The 16,605-nt window shown below is 37.5% G+C and overlaps 1 protein-coding gene across 2 annotated transcripts in view; it reads right to left on the reverse strand.

Moving 5' to 3' along the window:
* IFTAP (intraflagellar transport associated protein) overlaps positions 1-16,605 on the reverse strand; it is a 59,344-nt gene that overhangs the window by 33,033 nt on the left and 9,706 nt on the right. For both annotated transcript variants that reach the window (XM_060157725.1, XM_060157726.1), the window contains exon 2: positions 9,477-9,631. In XM_060157725.1, coding sequence (XP_060013708.1) covers positions 9,477-9,618 — 142 coding nt within the window. In that variant the 5' untranslated portion in view covers positions 9,619-9,631. The remainder of the gene's footprint in view (positions 1-9,476; positions 9,632-16,605) is intronic.

The raw sequence follows: 16,605 nt of genomic DNA on the forward strand, positions 1-16,605 counted from the left end.
CTCTCAACCACTGCGCCACCAGGGAAGCCCAAAAGCACAGAATTTTGATGAATTCATCCATCTTCCCTCGCCCCTCCTTAATCTCATTTAGGGTGTTTCTCAAAGCTGGTCTGAAAGTCAAGCTTCCTGGGCTGCACACTAGAACTAGTAATTCAGAATTGGGGGACTGATCCCCAGGAAGCTGCATTTTAATAAGCATCTCCCAGGTGATCTTTACATACACTTAAGGTAAGAGTCCCAAGTAAAGATTCTGTGGAGCAGAATCTAAAAATTCAGAATTAAAAAGAAGTTTCTGATACCTCATCTTTGTCAAAGCACATAAATACCTTTGCCTGAAGGTTATGTGTAGACATATTATTTAGTGCATCCACCAGAGGCCAGTGTAGGATTATTCCCTGCATTGTATAGTGTTACACTATACAATACACACTATACATAGATACTACACAATACATACTGCACATAATTGGTTTTAACTACTTCAATGAAGAGGTGTGGAAAATTATACTGAAATATATAAAATTTTATAAAAATATAAAATACTGTAGACAGTATTTTACATTTTTTATATTGTATAATCAAGATTTCTTTAATATTTAACCTTGATGTTCCTCTTTTAAATAATAAATAGTCCCCATTGTCATAACACTTGAGTAAATCTTTAAAACTTATCAAGTATCTTCATGTATATTTCATCTGATTCTCTCCATAACCATGAGACACCAAGCAGACAGAATTATCCCTGATTTATAGATTCAGAGAGAGTAAGTGGCAGGACAGCAGTCTCAAAGAGTTAATAAATGCCTGGACCAGGTCTTCTGAATCCTACATTAGAAAAGCATCCTTTCCATTACACTGGTCCTGCCCACAACAAAATAAGAAATATAAGGGCAGTATACTCAATTCTTCATAAAACTAAATTCCTCCAACCTAAGAAATTTCCCTTCACCTTGAGATCATGCCCTTCTGCCTGCCTACACAAAGATGCATCTACTCAAGACAACCTCTTTTATTCATATAGGTTGGAGAAAGCTGGAGTAATTTTCTTCTGTCTCCTTTATAAATAAATGCTTCCTAGAAGTTTTCAAACTTTAAAAGGTAGAATAACCTCTTCTATATAAATTTGTAATAATATAGGACTTGTACATTGGCATATGAGAGCAATGCAAGAACAGACTTAAATTATACATGTCTTTCACACTCCCTCGTTTTTTTCAGAGTGCTCCAAGACATCCCTTGAATATAAAAAAACCCTGAAGTAAAAAAAAAAAGAAAAAGTCTTTAAATCCGCTGTTCTAAGTATTCTTATTGCTCTTTTCTTAACTCGTATTAAGTGTTTATTCAATCTAAAATTGAGACTCAAAAACCAAAGGCAATATTCTAGATAGTGTTTTATGCATTGCCTGAGCAATCAACCTGTAACTGTACGTAGTCTACAGACATATAGATTGCTATTGTGCCTTCACACATCTAGAGCATTTGGAACACCCAGCACACAGAAATAAATAAGAACAACATATTTCTGTCTCATTCATCTTGTATTCCCAGATTCTAGCTCAATGCCTGAATTATAGCAGGAATACAGTCAATACAGAAATGACCTCAACATTAGCAAGAACTGGATTGACACTACAATTAGGGACTAAGCCCAATACCCCGAAATTAGATGACTGGCTATAAGTCACACAAAGCCTAATTTGGAGAAGGTGGAAAAAAAAGAGAAAATGGTACTTGATTCACAATCCCTTTTTTCTAATCAGGGATTCACACGCTACAAAAACTAATACAAAGGCAGGCTAAGTCCGGAAAGAACATGAAAATGGTACAATCGTTCCTCACTGTGCTAAGGGAGCAATGGGCTGCAAAAAGAGTAAGCTAACTATAGTGTTCACTTCAATCTATCCCACCTGGAATGAATCCAAATAGGAAGGAAAAAAAGACACAAAAAAATCTCATACTAGACTGATTGTGGTTGGATTTTCATATAAGGAAGATATGAGTTCGGTTAAAATAAAGTTTCCTGTTTGTATCCCTTTGTGTTTAGCTGACCGTTTCAAAGAAAATATTATTATTCTATGGCTGAAAGAACATTTTGCTAAAACCATCCAGATGTGACTATGTACCCATTCACTGAATCAAAGGACACAATCTTATGACCACCTCAGTTTCAAGTCCAGTAATTTACTCTTTTCCATCAAGTATAACAACATATTGACAACAGTAAGTAAAAATTAAAGAAAAATGCATATGAAACAAATGTGCATGCACTTAATATTGTTTAAATTGGCTACTTAAAGGTTGATAGTAACCATCTTAAAAGTTTCTTTGGCTACCAGTAATTCTTTGCTTGTGTTTTGGAAAAGTTCAAAATTCCATTTGCCTAAGAAAGTTCACCGAATTTATATGTACATATAAAATATACTATATAATATATATGTATATGTGTGTGTATTGAAAAGTTATAAAGAGAGAAATAAAATGATTCATTTGGACATAAGTCAAATTTAAAACTTCACATAATATCTTATGTGTGTTTTACTGAGAAAACACACTAGAAAAGATATTTATTGCAAGAAAATATGTGTTAAAAACACTGCCGAAAATAAATGTAATGATTGTAATTCAAAATGTTGTAAATACTTAAATACATTTTCTTTCCTTATCCAATTACACCTAAACTACAGCAGAGAAGACAAATGACTATCTATGGACCAAATATTCATGTGTAAAATTAATATGAATTGTAACAACTGCGGCTGAAGATTTATGGTAATATCTCTAAAACAAAATGGCTTGATCAGCTCAAAATCTATCATAATTTGAGAGGGGGAAATTTCCTTCTGCAACTGAACCAGCAGTTTTCTGTGTTTCATAATTTGTCAATTTGTTCCCGAAGAGAAGTAATTTAGTGATGACAAAAGAAATAGAGAAACAAATGAAAATTGCTTAATGACAGTTTGGGGGACAGTTTGGTCCCCCAAAGAGAAAGAAAAGGTTAAACAGCTGATGATGCTTCTTCCAAAGGACTCTGCTATAAAGTAGTTCACTTCATCCAATACTTTTTTCCTCCTTCAGTGTTCTATGTGATATTTGATGTTATTCTGTGATAAATAAGTCACATACAGATAGCTACTAAATGTATGATCAATATAAAACCATGAGCTTTTTTTCTTCTCCTTTTAGTCTTTTCAACAATACCCCCCCCAAAAAATCAATCAATCAATCAATAACTCTCTCCTGTGATACCAGGTTAATTAGGTGGGGTTTTTTTTTAATTGCCTAGTTGCTTTTATTACCAAGTCCTCATATGATGCCTTCTACAAATTTCTCTTGAATTTAACATCCCAGTGGTCTATATCTTAAGTTAAAGCAAGTTTACTGCTACTTGCTGTACTTGCTATTTTCAATAATGCACTTTACTGTTAAACTCACATTTGCAAAAGTGCTTCCCAAGTTGCCTTTTTTTCTTAATGTGGCTAACGTAAAAAAGGAAACAGAAAGACACTGCAAATGGCCTGTGAACTAAAAACACCGCTCAATATTCAGCAGGGAATTAAATGACTGATAACAACAGCACAGAAAATGTGGCTTAAGTGCCACCTGGAAGCATAAAGCTGGTCAGTTCATTTCCAACTTCCGCTGGCAGGCAATCTGCCAGTCGCAAGGGTGTCAAAACAATGCTAAGCCCGCTGGTCTCTATCTAATACTAGACAGAAAACAACTGCAAAAGGCTGCACAGCGAGGATTATTTTTTGTTGTTGTGTTTTCTTTATGAGAGAAAGCTGTTTTTATGCTCTACTGAAATTCCTTTTCTGCTCTGAAATTGGTAAGAGGGCCAGCTGCTTTCTCTATTTTTCTCTGCGGTATTTTTCTACAGCAGATTTTAAATTCATTCTTCAGATGGGGAAAAGACTCTTTGTCCCTCTTTGGAAGTTTAAAGATGCATTTCTAATGTTCAAATTCAAAATAGCTTTGGGGACCAAAATGATATGTCAACTTCGGAAACATGCTGTTTTATGTGCTGTCACCAGTTTCATTTTTAATTACATTTTTCAGAAGTTGTCAAGTGTGAGTGGTGATATTCCTTTGGCTGAACTGACAACTCAAAATGTATCAGTCCAGAAGTATAAACCAAGTCCCAGCCCAAGATTCTGAGCTCTTGACAGAACATACGCTCAGTAAGGGAAAAAATAAAAGGCTCCTGAAATGAGAACTTTGAACAAGTCACTTGGCCTCAGTGGGCCTCAGGATCTCCAGGTAAAACACTTGTGACTCATCTTGGTTTCTTTTCCCTAATCCTCCGTCAGTCACCTGTTACCAGGTACTGTCACTCTCACTTGCATCGGCCCTATCTCCTTTCCATTTCCTCCTCCATGGCCCTAGTGGAGTCTGTTGCAACCATATATGCATTTCTGCTCAGCCTCCTAGCTAAGCTAGTCTCCCTGACTCTAGTTGCTTCTCTCCTTTTTTGCCTCTATTTTTCATAATCACTTGCAGTGTGCGTGTGTGTGTGTGTGTGTGTGTTGAAATTCTACTATGGTTCCCAGTTAGCTAGTATATCAAATCCAAACTCGGGGCATCATGACATCGGGGCATCCTTTGGTGGGCTCTTCTTACTGTGCCTAGCCATTAAATGTGTATGTTCTTTAGGGTTTGGTCTGAGGCCCTCCTATCTGTGTTTCTGACATCCTTCATTCTCTTATTTTCTTTTTGTTTCATTTATTCAACAAATATTTATTAAGCATTGATTTATTCTACATTACCAAACACTGCTTTAGACACTAGAATAATAATGGTGAACAAAACCCCCAAGCAATCAGCCATCGTGGAGCTTACACTCTGGAGAAGTACAGAGTGTAAGTGTTTTGGGGAAGCACATCCATTCCTATGGCTCACATTATCCACATGCCAGTGAATCCCAGACCTTGAGAACTGCCCGATGCTGTATGGAAGGCAGCCCGGGTACGGGCTCTGGAGCCACGAGGATTAGGCCCATAATGCAATGTCATCACTAACTAGTTACATGACCTTAGGCAATTCTGTTAGGGCTGCCATAACAAAATAACACAGACTAGGTGGCTGAAACAACACAAATGTATTTTCCCACGCTTCTGGACGCTAGAAGTCTGAGATCAAGGTGTAGGCAGGTCTGGTTTCTCCTGAGGCCCCTCACCTTAGCTTGCAAATGGCTGCCTTCTCACTGTGTCCTCCTGTGGTGGTTTCTCTGTGGACAGGCATCCCTGGTGTTTCTTCTTATGAGGACACCAGTCATACTGAATTAGGACCCCACCTTTATGACCTCATTTAATCTTAATTACCTCTTAAAAGGCTCTGTCTCCAAATACAGTTGCCTTACTGGTTAGGGCTGCAACAGATAAATTTTGAAGGGACACAACTTAGTCCATAACAGCAATTTACTTAACCTTAAGCCTTGGTTTCCTCATCTGTAAGTTAAGAATAATAAAAATAAAAATGTAAAAAAGAAATTCACTAGGTAATTACAAAGATTGAGATGACCCAGGTAAAGTGCTAAGCATAATACCTAGTACCTAACAAATGTCAGCTGCTTATCAATAAGAGAAGGTCAAACTCTCTCATGAGTATTAAGATTATTAAAACCTAAGAAAAACTGAAACCTATTCAGAGGTTTTGAAACTAAGAGTTTGGGACAATCAAAGACTAGACCACCACCAGATTATAAAGCCACAGGCATAGCCATTTGTCCAGAACATTCAGACACACAATGTTCTACCTAAGGGGGAATTTAATTCAAATATTAACAAGTGTGAAGGGAGAAAGGGAGATTGAGATGACAGGATATTTTCTTTTCAAATATATGTTGAAAGAACAATAAAATGCTAAAAGCACGAAGTATTGAAAGTGAAATGAGAACAGCATAAAGAAAAAAAGAAACAAAATTACACATCAAAATCAGAAACAAGATCTTTGATCTCGACATAAGAAAATAGGTTAAAGTAGATAAATATGGCAGTTGAGTAAAAAGCTATTATTATGGGGTAATATAGAAACAGGTAAATCTGGATTCTAGGGAATCTGGATCCTAGGTATTTTAAGAATGAAATACGAAGTCCTATTTAAGAGTTAATCATAAAATCACAGTAGATTCATTTCAATTTCCAAAGCATTTTAAGCTGAAGTTGGTAAAACTGGCAACCTTAATGGAAATTAATCACTTTACCTGAAGCACAAAATCATAACAATAATGGTGTGTGTGTATGTGTACGTGTGTGTATGTGTGTGTGTGAGACAATGAGTGCTTGAGAACACAAACTATATCTTAATTGTTTTTGAATCCTTAGCATCTAAAACAAGAAACTCAGATCATAACAAGACACAGAGGATTACTGAATGAATAAATGAATGAATGCATTAACAGAAAATCAAGTATAATTATTTATATCTGTGTTTTTGTAACCTAAAAAAAGATGGAAACATAACAGATAAGGAGGAAGAAGCATTTTTCCTTTAGACAAATAGTCCAGTATAAATTAATTATATTCACAAAGAAACTGAAATACCAAAGATTGAAAGTCAGCCTCTTATCATTATCCACAATAATGTCAAAAATATAATGTCTTCACTGATAATGAACAAAACCAAAATCTGCATGCTGATTTTCTAATACAAATCTTAAACTCGGTCTTACTTTCTTGAACTGATGACACTAATTGAGAATTCAATTATAAACGTCTGCTTAAAACTAATAAGTAATATGTCTCTTTAAACATTTTGACAAAACACTGGAGTCATCATCAACTATGCACTGTGATTATTAAAACCAGAGCTGCTTTTTAAAAAAACTGCAAGGGCTTCCCTGGTGGCGCAGTGGTTGAGAGTCCGCCTGTCGATGCAGGGGACACGGGTTCGTGCCCCGGTCAGGGAAGATCCCATATGCCGCGGAGCAGCTGGGCCCGTGAGCCATGGCCGCTGAGCCTGCGCGTCCGGAGCCTGTGCTCCGCAATGGGAGAGGCCACAACAGTGAGAGGCCTGTGTACTGGAAAAAAGAAAAAAAGAAACAAAAAACTGCAAAACATGGTCAACATAAATGTACTACAGTTACAGTTATGGTACAATATTAACAGTTTCCAACTGTTTTCCAAGCATCTGAAGCAGTAATGTGAATTTCTTCAATAAGGCTATAGTTTAATTTTTTCCAGGGAAATATTTTTAATAGGATTACTGACCCCTTTAACACTCTTGGAAAGAAAATGAATCCCATAAACATTCTGGCATATAACTATTATAAAAATAAATAGAACAATCAGTGGAAATGGTAATGTACTTGAGATACTAAACTTACTAAAGAAATGTACATAAGTATATGTGGTGATAGCCAGTTTAACACAGAAAAGATTCCACTTCATATCAGCAAAACAACCAAATACACTAAGACAAATGAAGGGCTGGAAAGAAGGAGAAAACTTTGAAGAAACAGCTTTCATGTCTTCCGTCAAACAGAACTAACAGACAGAACACACTGACTGATCAATTCTGCTGGCTATCATTCAACTCTTAGGCTTGACCCTAGGTACTATTTGGCTTTTCAGAAGGTATTTAAATGTTTCTGGGGGAAAAAAGGACACTTACTGATTTAAGACATATTTTTCCACTCACAAATCTTTGTTGTAGGAGGAATTTTTTCAGGTCATTAGTTTATAATGTGAACTGGCGCCTAGGGACATTTTGAAAGGGAAAAAACTAGTGTGCTTGGAGATGCAGTTTATATGACTTGTGTCATCATTTATTTCAGCTCAGTTTGGGGCCTAAAACTGAACTCAAAATGAAGTCACCACATCTGCAACAGTTTCTCTCGGCATGGAATGAGCATACAGAAAATTGAAAAAAGAATTAGACCCCTTATCCCAAAAACAAAAACAGCATAACCTCCTTAGAATATCCAAGTCCTTGCAAGGAGTTCTTAGTCTTTCAGAGTACAAAAATAAAGTCCGCCTTACAAATAAATTTCCGAAATAATCTGGATTATCAAAATGCCACTGGCACGCCGAAATGCATTAGTTCTGCCAGTTTTACCCTTGCTTCCACACCCTACCCCAGCCATTCATACTGCCATGTTTGGCTCTGGAAAACATGGAACTAAATCATTAGGCTCAGAGAAAGCAAGCATCTTCCTAAATCCATGTGCATAGACCAAGAGATGATTTGGCCATTATCAAGATTAATTTGATCCACATATCATGTCAAAATAGATCATTCACAGCCCAAGTTAACAAGAATTTCCTAAATTTTCTGTTTCCCTTAAGTGTAAACAAAATAGATAATGATATTCCCACTACCTGGCACAATAAAAGAATCAGGTTGGAATCACTTTTCCTTTTCTTCATTATAACTACCCTTCTTTTACATTTCTTAAGGACACATGAACTATAACTTCAAATCATGAAGTCAGGTATCCTGAGACTGTCATGACCAGATGCACACTGGACTCCGCTTAAGAGCTGAGTCAACAGTCTCCCGAATGTGGATCCCATGATCCCATGATCGCAAGGTTGAGAGCAAGAACTCAATGCCTACAGGAGCCACTTAAGTGAGGGAAGCAGGCAGGGTATACACAGGTTTTTCGAGTGTGTGAGAGCCAGAGAGTGTGTCAAACGAGGGAGGTCACATGGCAAGGGCTCCTGAACTCCAGCTGATATTGCCATCAGGGAAATAAGAGGTAACCGACCTTCTCACTTAATCAGGGGAAAAAAAAGCAAATCAAGATCTTTATGTAAAATTTCCAACTTATAACTGTTGGCTCAATAAAACAACAATACTGCATGAGGCAACCAAACACATCACAAGAAACACACAGCACGGGTTTGGCCTTTAGGGTTTTAGTTATCACTCCGGTCTAAAAGGTTGTTTCCATTCTTCAGAAAACATAGGATCATCATCATCACAACAACAACAACAACAACAATACTACTAATACCTAGCCTTCATTAAGCATGTATGTGCTAGCCACTATGCTAACAGTTTTACATGGGTTATCTCAAATAACCTTCATCAACCTTTAAGGTACTATTATTATCCCCTCTTTACTCAGTGACCTCCCCCCAAGGCAGAAAGTGGCTATGGCAGAATCCAAAAGTGTGCAGTGTAACTCCACACCCTACACTATGCTAGATTTCTTCAATGTTTTCAATATGCTTTTAAAAACCTCCACTTTTTTGCACTTGTGTTTCTTCAAAAATAAAACGAAGGGATTACTACTAAATGATTTCTCAAGTCCTCTTTAGTTCTCAATGGCTCTGCCTCCATAATACAGCTCTTGATTGGATAAAAATGTTAGTATTTACATGCATCAGTTGCAAACGCCCTGATGAGAATCACCTGATCAAAGAGACTGAATGAATGCTCATTCAATAGTCTTTCTGAAAAAGACAGCAAAGACATAAAACTATAATAAAATTCATTGTCTCAACTGCTATAGAAAGTTTACTTCTCCATTTTACCTTTTGAAAGATGAGTGAAAGTGCTCAGAAATTCTTCATATGTTTGCTCGTGACAATTCACAAACTTATCCAAGACTTCTTCAATGTGCCAATCTTCATCCATCACCTCCAATCCTGGTATCTGGCAGGCATTCCTATTCATGAAGCCACTTTCTCTGTAAGACAAAGAAAAACATGAGCTACAGAGAGTTGTGCGGTACCAGCCTCTCCTCAAAATACTCCAGATGTGTAGGTAGAAGAATTCCAAGGCCCTAAAAGGACAAGTCAAGATAGTTAGTAGAGCAATAAATCCTGTTCAAGAGACCAGAGTTTTATTCCTATCTCAACGGCTAAACTGTTAACTATCACAATTTTATTTTTGCTTCAGTTCCTCATTTCCATCTTCTTAATTCACAGGAATATCACCACAGTTACACAATCAGAAACCCAAAATCTTTCAAGGTAAGGTGAACTTCAAAGAATATGTCAAACAACCACCCTTCCAATGACAACAATAGTGGCTAACATTTATTAGTTCCTTTTGAGCACGTATTAGGTAACAGGTGCTGTTCCGAGCACTTCATAACAATTCTAGCTCAGATCACAGAGCCAGTAGGCAGAAGTGTCAGTTCTAGAAGTGTGATCCTAGAACCCATGCCGTTAAGTACTTCACTATGTTTCTCTAACCATTGCATGACACACACATACCCCTCCATACTACTGTACTATTGCTGCCGAACAGCTGACTTGTCTGTGCTCTAACACATCCAGACACTGGGAACTCTGAATGTTCCAAAGAAGCCTTTGGACAGCTCTATTAAAGCCTCCTTCTAAGACTGAGCCTAAATCTGTCTCCCTGTACCCTACCCCAACTGGTCCTGAGTCCCTGGATGGGACTGAATAATTTCAATCCTTTTTATCCGTGATATCCTTTCAAATATTTGAACAAGCCTATACTGTCCTTTCTCAATCTTCTCATTTCATTCACTTCATTTCTTTTTCAAAACCCAGTTCAGAATTCAGTTTCTCTTTGAAAGCTTTAGCTTCCCATCTCCCATCATCACAGGAAGAGCAAATCATAATTTCTGTGCTGCCTCTTTATAAGCGGTGTCTACTGTTCCACTTATCACATTGTATTGTAAATAGTTGTATACATTTCTGTGTCCTCTGTTAGACTTAGAGCCCGTGAAAGGCAGGGTCCATGTCTTTTCATAGCTCAGGAGGTGGCATAGAGCTGGCAGTCCATCAGTCTTAAGCTAAAATTATGCATTTGAGCAGGTACTATAGTCAGATATTGCTAGAAGCTGGCAAAAGACTCAACTAAACCTGCCCAATCACTATATCTGTACCTTGTATGACACGGCTTTGGGTCCTTTCACCCTTTTGATCAATCTACCTGGAAAAGATTTCACAGTGCCTGCATCCCTTTAAAATATGCCATCCAGAAATGAAGACGAGACTCCAGGTATGGTCTGGAGACACTGAGATTTGACTAACTCTCACATTCCAAATGTTACACTCCTGCTTTATACCTGAAGATCACGTTCACATGCTAGTGCCCCTTCACATGGTCAGCTCATTCATTGACTGCTTCGCTAACTAAATGCTTGTCAGCTAAGACACAACGCCTCAATCCCTGCGGAGTTTGAACTGTTTTTGGTTGTGATATTTCATCTTGTTAAATTCCATTCATTCTGTGTGAAATATGATTCTTACACAGCTTTGAGAAAAAATGACTATCTACACAAAGCAGAAGAATAATGACAGCCTAAGCACCCAGTGTAATTCATGGGGGATAATAAAAAGGAGGGGTTCTCTGATACTGTATAGACACCATGTTCTTCTATTTTTCCAAAACAAGGGTGAAAATCTGGTGTCTGTTATTAACTTTATTTGGTATTTACCAAAAAGCTCAGAAAAAAAAATAGTAAAACAAAAATGTATTCATAAGATGATACCCAAAGTCACCTAGTGGCAAGACCTGACCTGAATTAATATGAAAGTGTTTATGACTTTTATTTATTCTGTTTAAATAGTATAACTATTCATATGCTTCCCTGAAAAAATACTAATGGGCTTGCTTTTGAGGTGCTTTCCTGATCTCACTGGAGATTTTCTGTAATACGTGGCATTTGCCCTGATTACCTTTCTAAACTCCAAAAACTTCTGAATTCTGAAAGACATCTGACCGCAAGGGTTTTAAACTGGAATTGCGAAGCTACAAGAACCTCCCAAGATTGCTATGAGGATTAGATGAATATACATGGGGCCTCAAGAAATGTTAGCTGTGATGATGATGATGACGATGATGATAATGGATCACTCTTAGTACTCTGTCCTTTGTCTACATGAAGACATGTTCTGACTGTGACCCCTTTGACTTTGAAGGTACTAATATTACCCAAAGATCAATCAAGAGAATTCGTGATGCATTACAACCCTAGATAAAACATGGTATTGTAGAAGTCCAAGTGAAAATAAAAAGTGTAGCTATGTGCCAACCCAAAGTGAAAGAAACTGTTTCAAGTTATTTGCACCTGAAAATTAGATATAGGAAAAAGCATCAGTTACAGTGTATGCAAATTTACCTATAATACTGCCAGGCTTCAGCAACCCATAGTTTAATATATTATGCTTTCAGTTGCTAAATAATAAATAATGATAAATTCAAAGGTGGCTATTATTTTACTATCAGTAGGACATGTACTTAATTACAAACACTTCTGCTCTTCCAGAAGTGCATCCCAGCAAGATTCCAACACTGTACTGTATCAGTCTCTTTCTCAAGGCTTCTCAGGTAATCTACTTCTACAGGCAAAATATCAAACAGCAGCAGCCAGGTTGTGTTTTATATTGCTGTAAATGCCTTCTCGTGGATGCTTTAAGGGTGATAATAGAAATTCCTTTAAACTTCCTTCGCAATTCTCAAATTGGTGTATTTTGAGTATTTAGCCTTAACACATCTCAGCTTTACTAAAAGGCAAACAATCAACCGGCTGTACACAGCACAAATTCAAAATCTTTCAATGCCTTTAATTTTATTCATGTGGTTACCAGAATACAGGAGAGGTTATGTTTTTACTGACTTTTTAAAGACTTTTGGAAAATCCAGTTTTACAAGCTGTCATTGTTTAGAGAGTTTAAAAGATACCCACCTTCAAATTTAGAACTTTCCTTATCTATAAAAATATAAATAACCTCATGTTAAAAGTCCCCAGAGACTGACAGAGCAGATAATCATTTACCAGTCAAGTGGTTTATGCAAATCCTAGTGGTTTTCTAGAAGGAAGCAATGCTTTTTCAGTTACCGTTCACATTAGTTTGTGTTTTTACCATAAAGTACTTTTCTAAAACAGAAAAAGGAAGAGAGAGAGACACACACATGCTTGGACAACAGGATTCTTTGTTTTGGTTTGGTGTTTTGTTTTAAGGCTTAAAGCTCCACATAAAAGACCCAGAGCATATTGTGATGATAACTAAAACTAAATGTGTAACAACGCCCACTGGTAAATCAGAAGTAACACTTTCACAGTCACAGCACCCAGAAGAACCACTGGGAGGATGTATTGCTCTGCTTTGACTACTGAATTTCACAGGGAGACCACAAGCTTCGTTAGGAACATGGCTCTCTTCTTACTGAGTCACTGGGAGCTAGCAAGAAAGTCACATAACCTTCCTGGAGTCCCCTTTCTTACTAACAACGAAACTAACGACCACTCAAGCCGGTTAGTGTCACCTGCTCTCTGAAAGGACATGTAACTAGATGAGGCTGGTACTGAACCCAAGTTTGACTGCTCACTGCTGGAAAGACCAATACTTGAGAGACAAGTGTTGGTGAAAACGGAAAAGTTGCTTTATTCAGGAGCTGATGCCATGGCTATAATTCCCCACTGTCAACCCTTCATTCCCCTGCTATGGAATAGCAGGGACGTCTGTCTTTTGTAACTTTTTCTAGGAGACAGCAAAAGCAATGGTTGCAGCATTGTATTATGTACTCAGAGCCTCCATGATGGTTTAGGAGTTTCAGTTTTTAATTGATCCTGGCGTGTCATCAAGTTCAGGTCCACTTGGGGCCAGCTGGTTGAACCCACAGGACATTATCTCCGACAGTCTGGGGTCATAAATCAAGGCATTGGTTTAAGATAACAATCATGAAAAAAATTAAGTTGGGCTTGTACTTCCTTTGTTTGTAAATTCCCTCACTTCCCTAGTTAGTAGCTGTTTGAATCTGCTCTTTGGAACTCAGGGAAGATCTAGGAGACTAGAGCCTTTTTACAAACAAGAGGCAGGCAGAGGACATGGGGTGGGGAGGGGGGTGTCTGTCCCAGGAAGGTCCCTGTAAAGGGTACCTGCTCCTTTACAGACATTATTATAAAATTCGGTATGTGGAATTATCACCATCGCTGTAGCATATCTTTGATGTTTATCTTCACATCCCTGCTTCATGAGACTTAGCTAAACAAAACACAACTGTCAGAGACGAGCGTGATAAGCCTTAAGAAACAAGTCACCCTGAGCTAGTGTCCCCTCTCAAAGTACATAACCTGCTTTCTAACAGCACAGAAAGGTGTAAGTCTGCAGAAAGGTTTGTTTGTGTTTTTTTTAATTGTGAGGTTTACCACTGATGCTTGAAAGTAATAAATAACAACACATTTTTAAAGAGTTGTGCAGGGGCTATCAAAGCCCACATTCTCAAATTCTCATAGTTCTTCTTCGTAAGAAGCTCCTGCTGTGTGAAACGTAAGATGGGATATTTTAAAAAGAATTCATCTAGTCTGAGGAATGAAACCATCAACCTTGAGACTTCAAAGGCTAGATCTCCTTTTATACTTTGGAAAATGGACAAATCTCAAAAGACCAAATTACACTGTACGGGTATAGATTTATTGACATGATAGAAGAGACTCGGTGTGAACTGATGGCTTTTGCCTTGACTGAACAACAACTATTTTGCATCCTATAATTCTTTTTATGTCGTTTAGATCATATTAAGGAGTACGAAATCCAAGGACAGAAATTGCCAAAGATTCTCAGAGTTGAGAGAAATCTAAAGGTCATCTAGTCCAATCACAGAGAACAAATAAAGGAATCTGGTAAAGAAACTGTAAGTGAGGTTTTTGTCAACTAATGACTCTACTGATGAGCAGTATTATGTGGTTCTCGTATCATAAACAGTAATGAGATGTTCTTGATTATGACTTTTAAGGCATACATGAAGTCATCAGGAACGTAAACAAAAAGCGGCAATCTCACCCTGGTTGGATGTATCCATGCGTCTGACTACAAGCACATTCTGTACCCCAATAACATACAAAACATCTTGAGACAAAGCACACACACACACAGACACACATGCATATATACCACTGTCTTACACAACTACCAGCAGGAACAAGAAAACAAAGGAAAAGAGGAAAGCATAAATACAAAACACCTTACAAAACAGAAAAGGATCTAAACTCCTTTAAACTGATAAACAGTTTATCAGGATGAGATAAAGACATACATTCTAGCATCTAAGAATACACAGCATTCCAATTTATAAGCTTCTCCCAACAAGCCTTTTTTAATACGTTAAAAAGCATGGAATTCTCCATTATCACCGAAAAAGTTGACAGTATAAGCCTCTGGACTTCCATATAAACTCCCCTAGGTACAAGCCTCTGCAGTGAATATTATGGAAAGCATTTATGGGAGGCAGGAGAGGCTTAGGGCTGAACGTTGATTACAAAGCTTTAGAAGACAGAAGTTGTGTATTGTCATCTGTGCAGAGGTCTCAGAAGTACGCATGTCTTTGTTTTACTCTTTCCTTGACAAAAGATCTCACCTTAAGGAAAAGAGAAAGAGAAGACACCCAGTAAAAGTTTACCAAGAAATGTTGGAACTCAGGCGTGTTGATTGTTTTCCTCTTGCAGAAAGCTCTGGAGGATGGGAATAATACTGATCTATAAAATTACATGTTTAAGCAGAAACTTTCCTCTTGAAAAATTTGCTTCCCCCCTTTCCTGATCATCCATCCAAGTTACTGCAATGGGGTTTCTTGAGGCTATCATTCATTAAGCCCTATTGTTCATCAGCAGACTGTATAAAATCAATTTTATTTCCCCCAAATATACTCTTCCTCCAAGCTGTTTAAGTCAACCCAGAAACGTCTGCATTGACTCACTGAGGCAGGTCAACTATTAGACTGCTTTCAACTACACCGTTATTAATTCCATTAAACAAAAATGCCAACAGTTAAGCATTCAGAACTGCCTCTCCCTGCTCACTCCCTATTGTTTTTTTAAAAAGCAAATTACCTGTGGACATGGAAGCTGAAGGATATACCCATAAGACAAATTTCAGAAAATCCATTGTTTTTGAAAGCAGAAAGATACCTTTTCACTAACATTTTTTGTTTCTTAATTTGCTTTTTTGAAAAATTTAAGAGTCGTGTAATCACAAGTCAATACCCTACCTTCACCCCCTAACAAAACTCCTACAAGCATATTAACTGACCTCTAGACTAACACATTTTATCAAGAAAAATGTACAATACACATATTTCAATCTTATTCAAAACTGATCTCCTAGCCTCAGAAATGTGATCAACTACCTCAGTGAGTTACAGACAGTAACAGTAAGTTTTTCAGCGCACATTTTTTCAAGGCCCCTGATAAAGCTGTGAATCCATAAGGCAGTAGAGTTTCTAAGTTAACTTTAGAGCTCTATAATCACGCAGTAAGATTTCAATCATAAAAGATTTATTAGCTCAATTGTAATCCCACCTTCCCGTGGGACGCAATGTCCCATTATTGCTCATTTTATCTGTACTGCATAACTACTGTGGCACAAAGGCATCTACTCTCAATTAAAATCATCCCTTTTTCTCCAGCTCCGGAGCCTGTCGGCCACATGCACAGTGCACAGCACTTTCACAAAACCAGAAAGCCTGCTTTAAAGCAACACCTGCACAGTTAGTTAGGAGCAGGTGTAGACCAACCAAACTAAATCAACTCTGCTTTTAGGAATTCATTTCCAAGTGTTTTGAAATGCCAGATCTTGCAAATAAAGCTGACCTTTTCATCTGACGTTATCTTAAAAGAAATAAGGTTTTAAAATATATTTCTCAGCTATTTTTGATTCTAACTTCCTATGACCATGGAATAAT

The sequence above is a fragment of the Lagenorhynchus albirostris genome, chromosome 9 (assembly GCF_949774975.1).
Source record: "Lagenorhynchus albirostris chromosome 9, mLagAlb1.1, whole genome shotgun sequence".
Classification (NCBI taxonomy): domain Eukaryota; kingdom Metazoa; phylum Chordata; class Mammalia; order Artiodactyla; family Delphinidae; genus Lagenorhynchus; species Lagenorhynchus albirostris.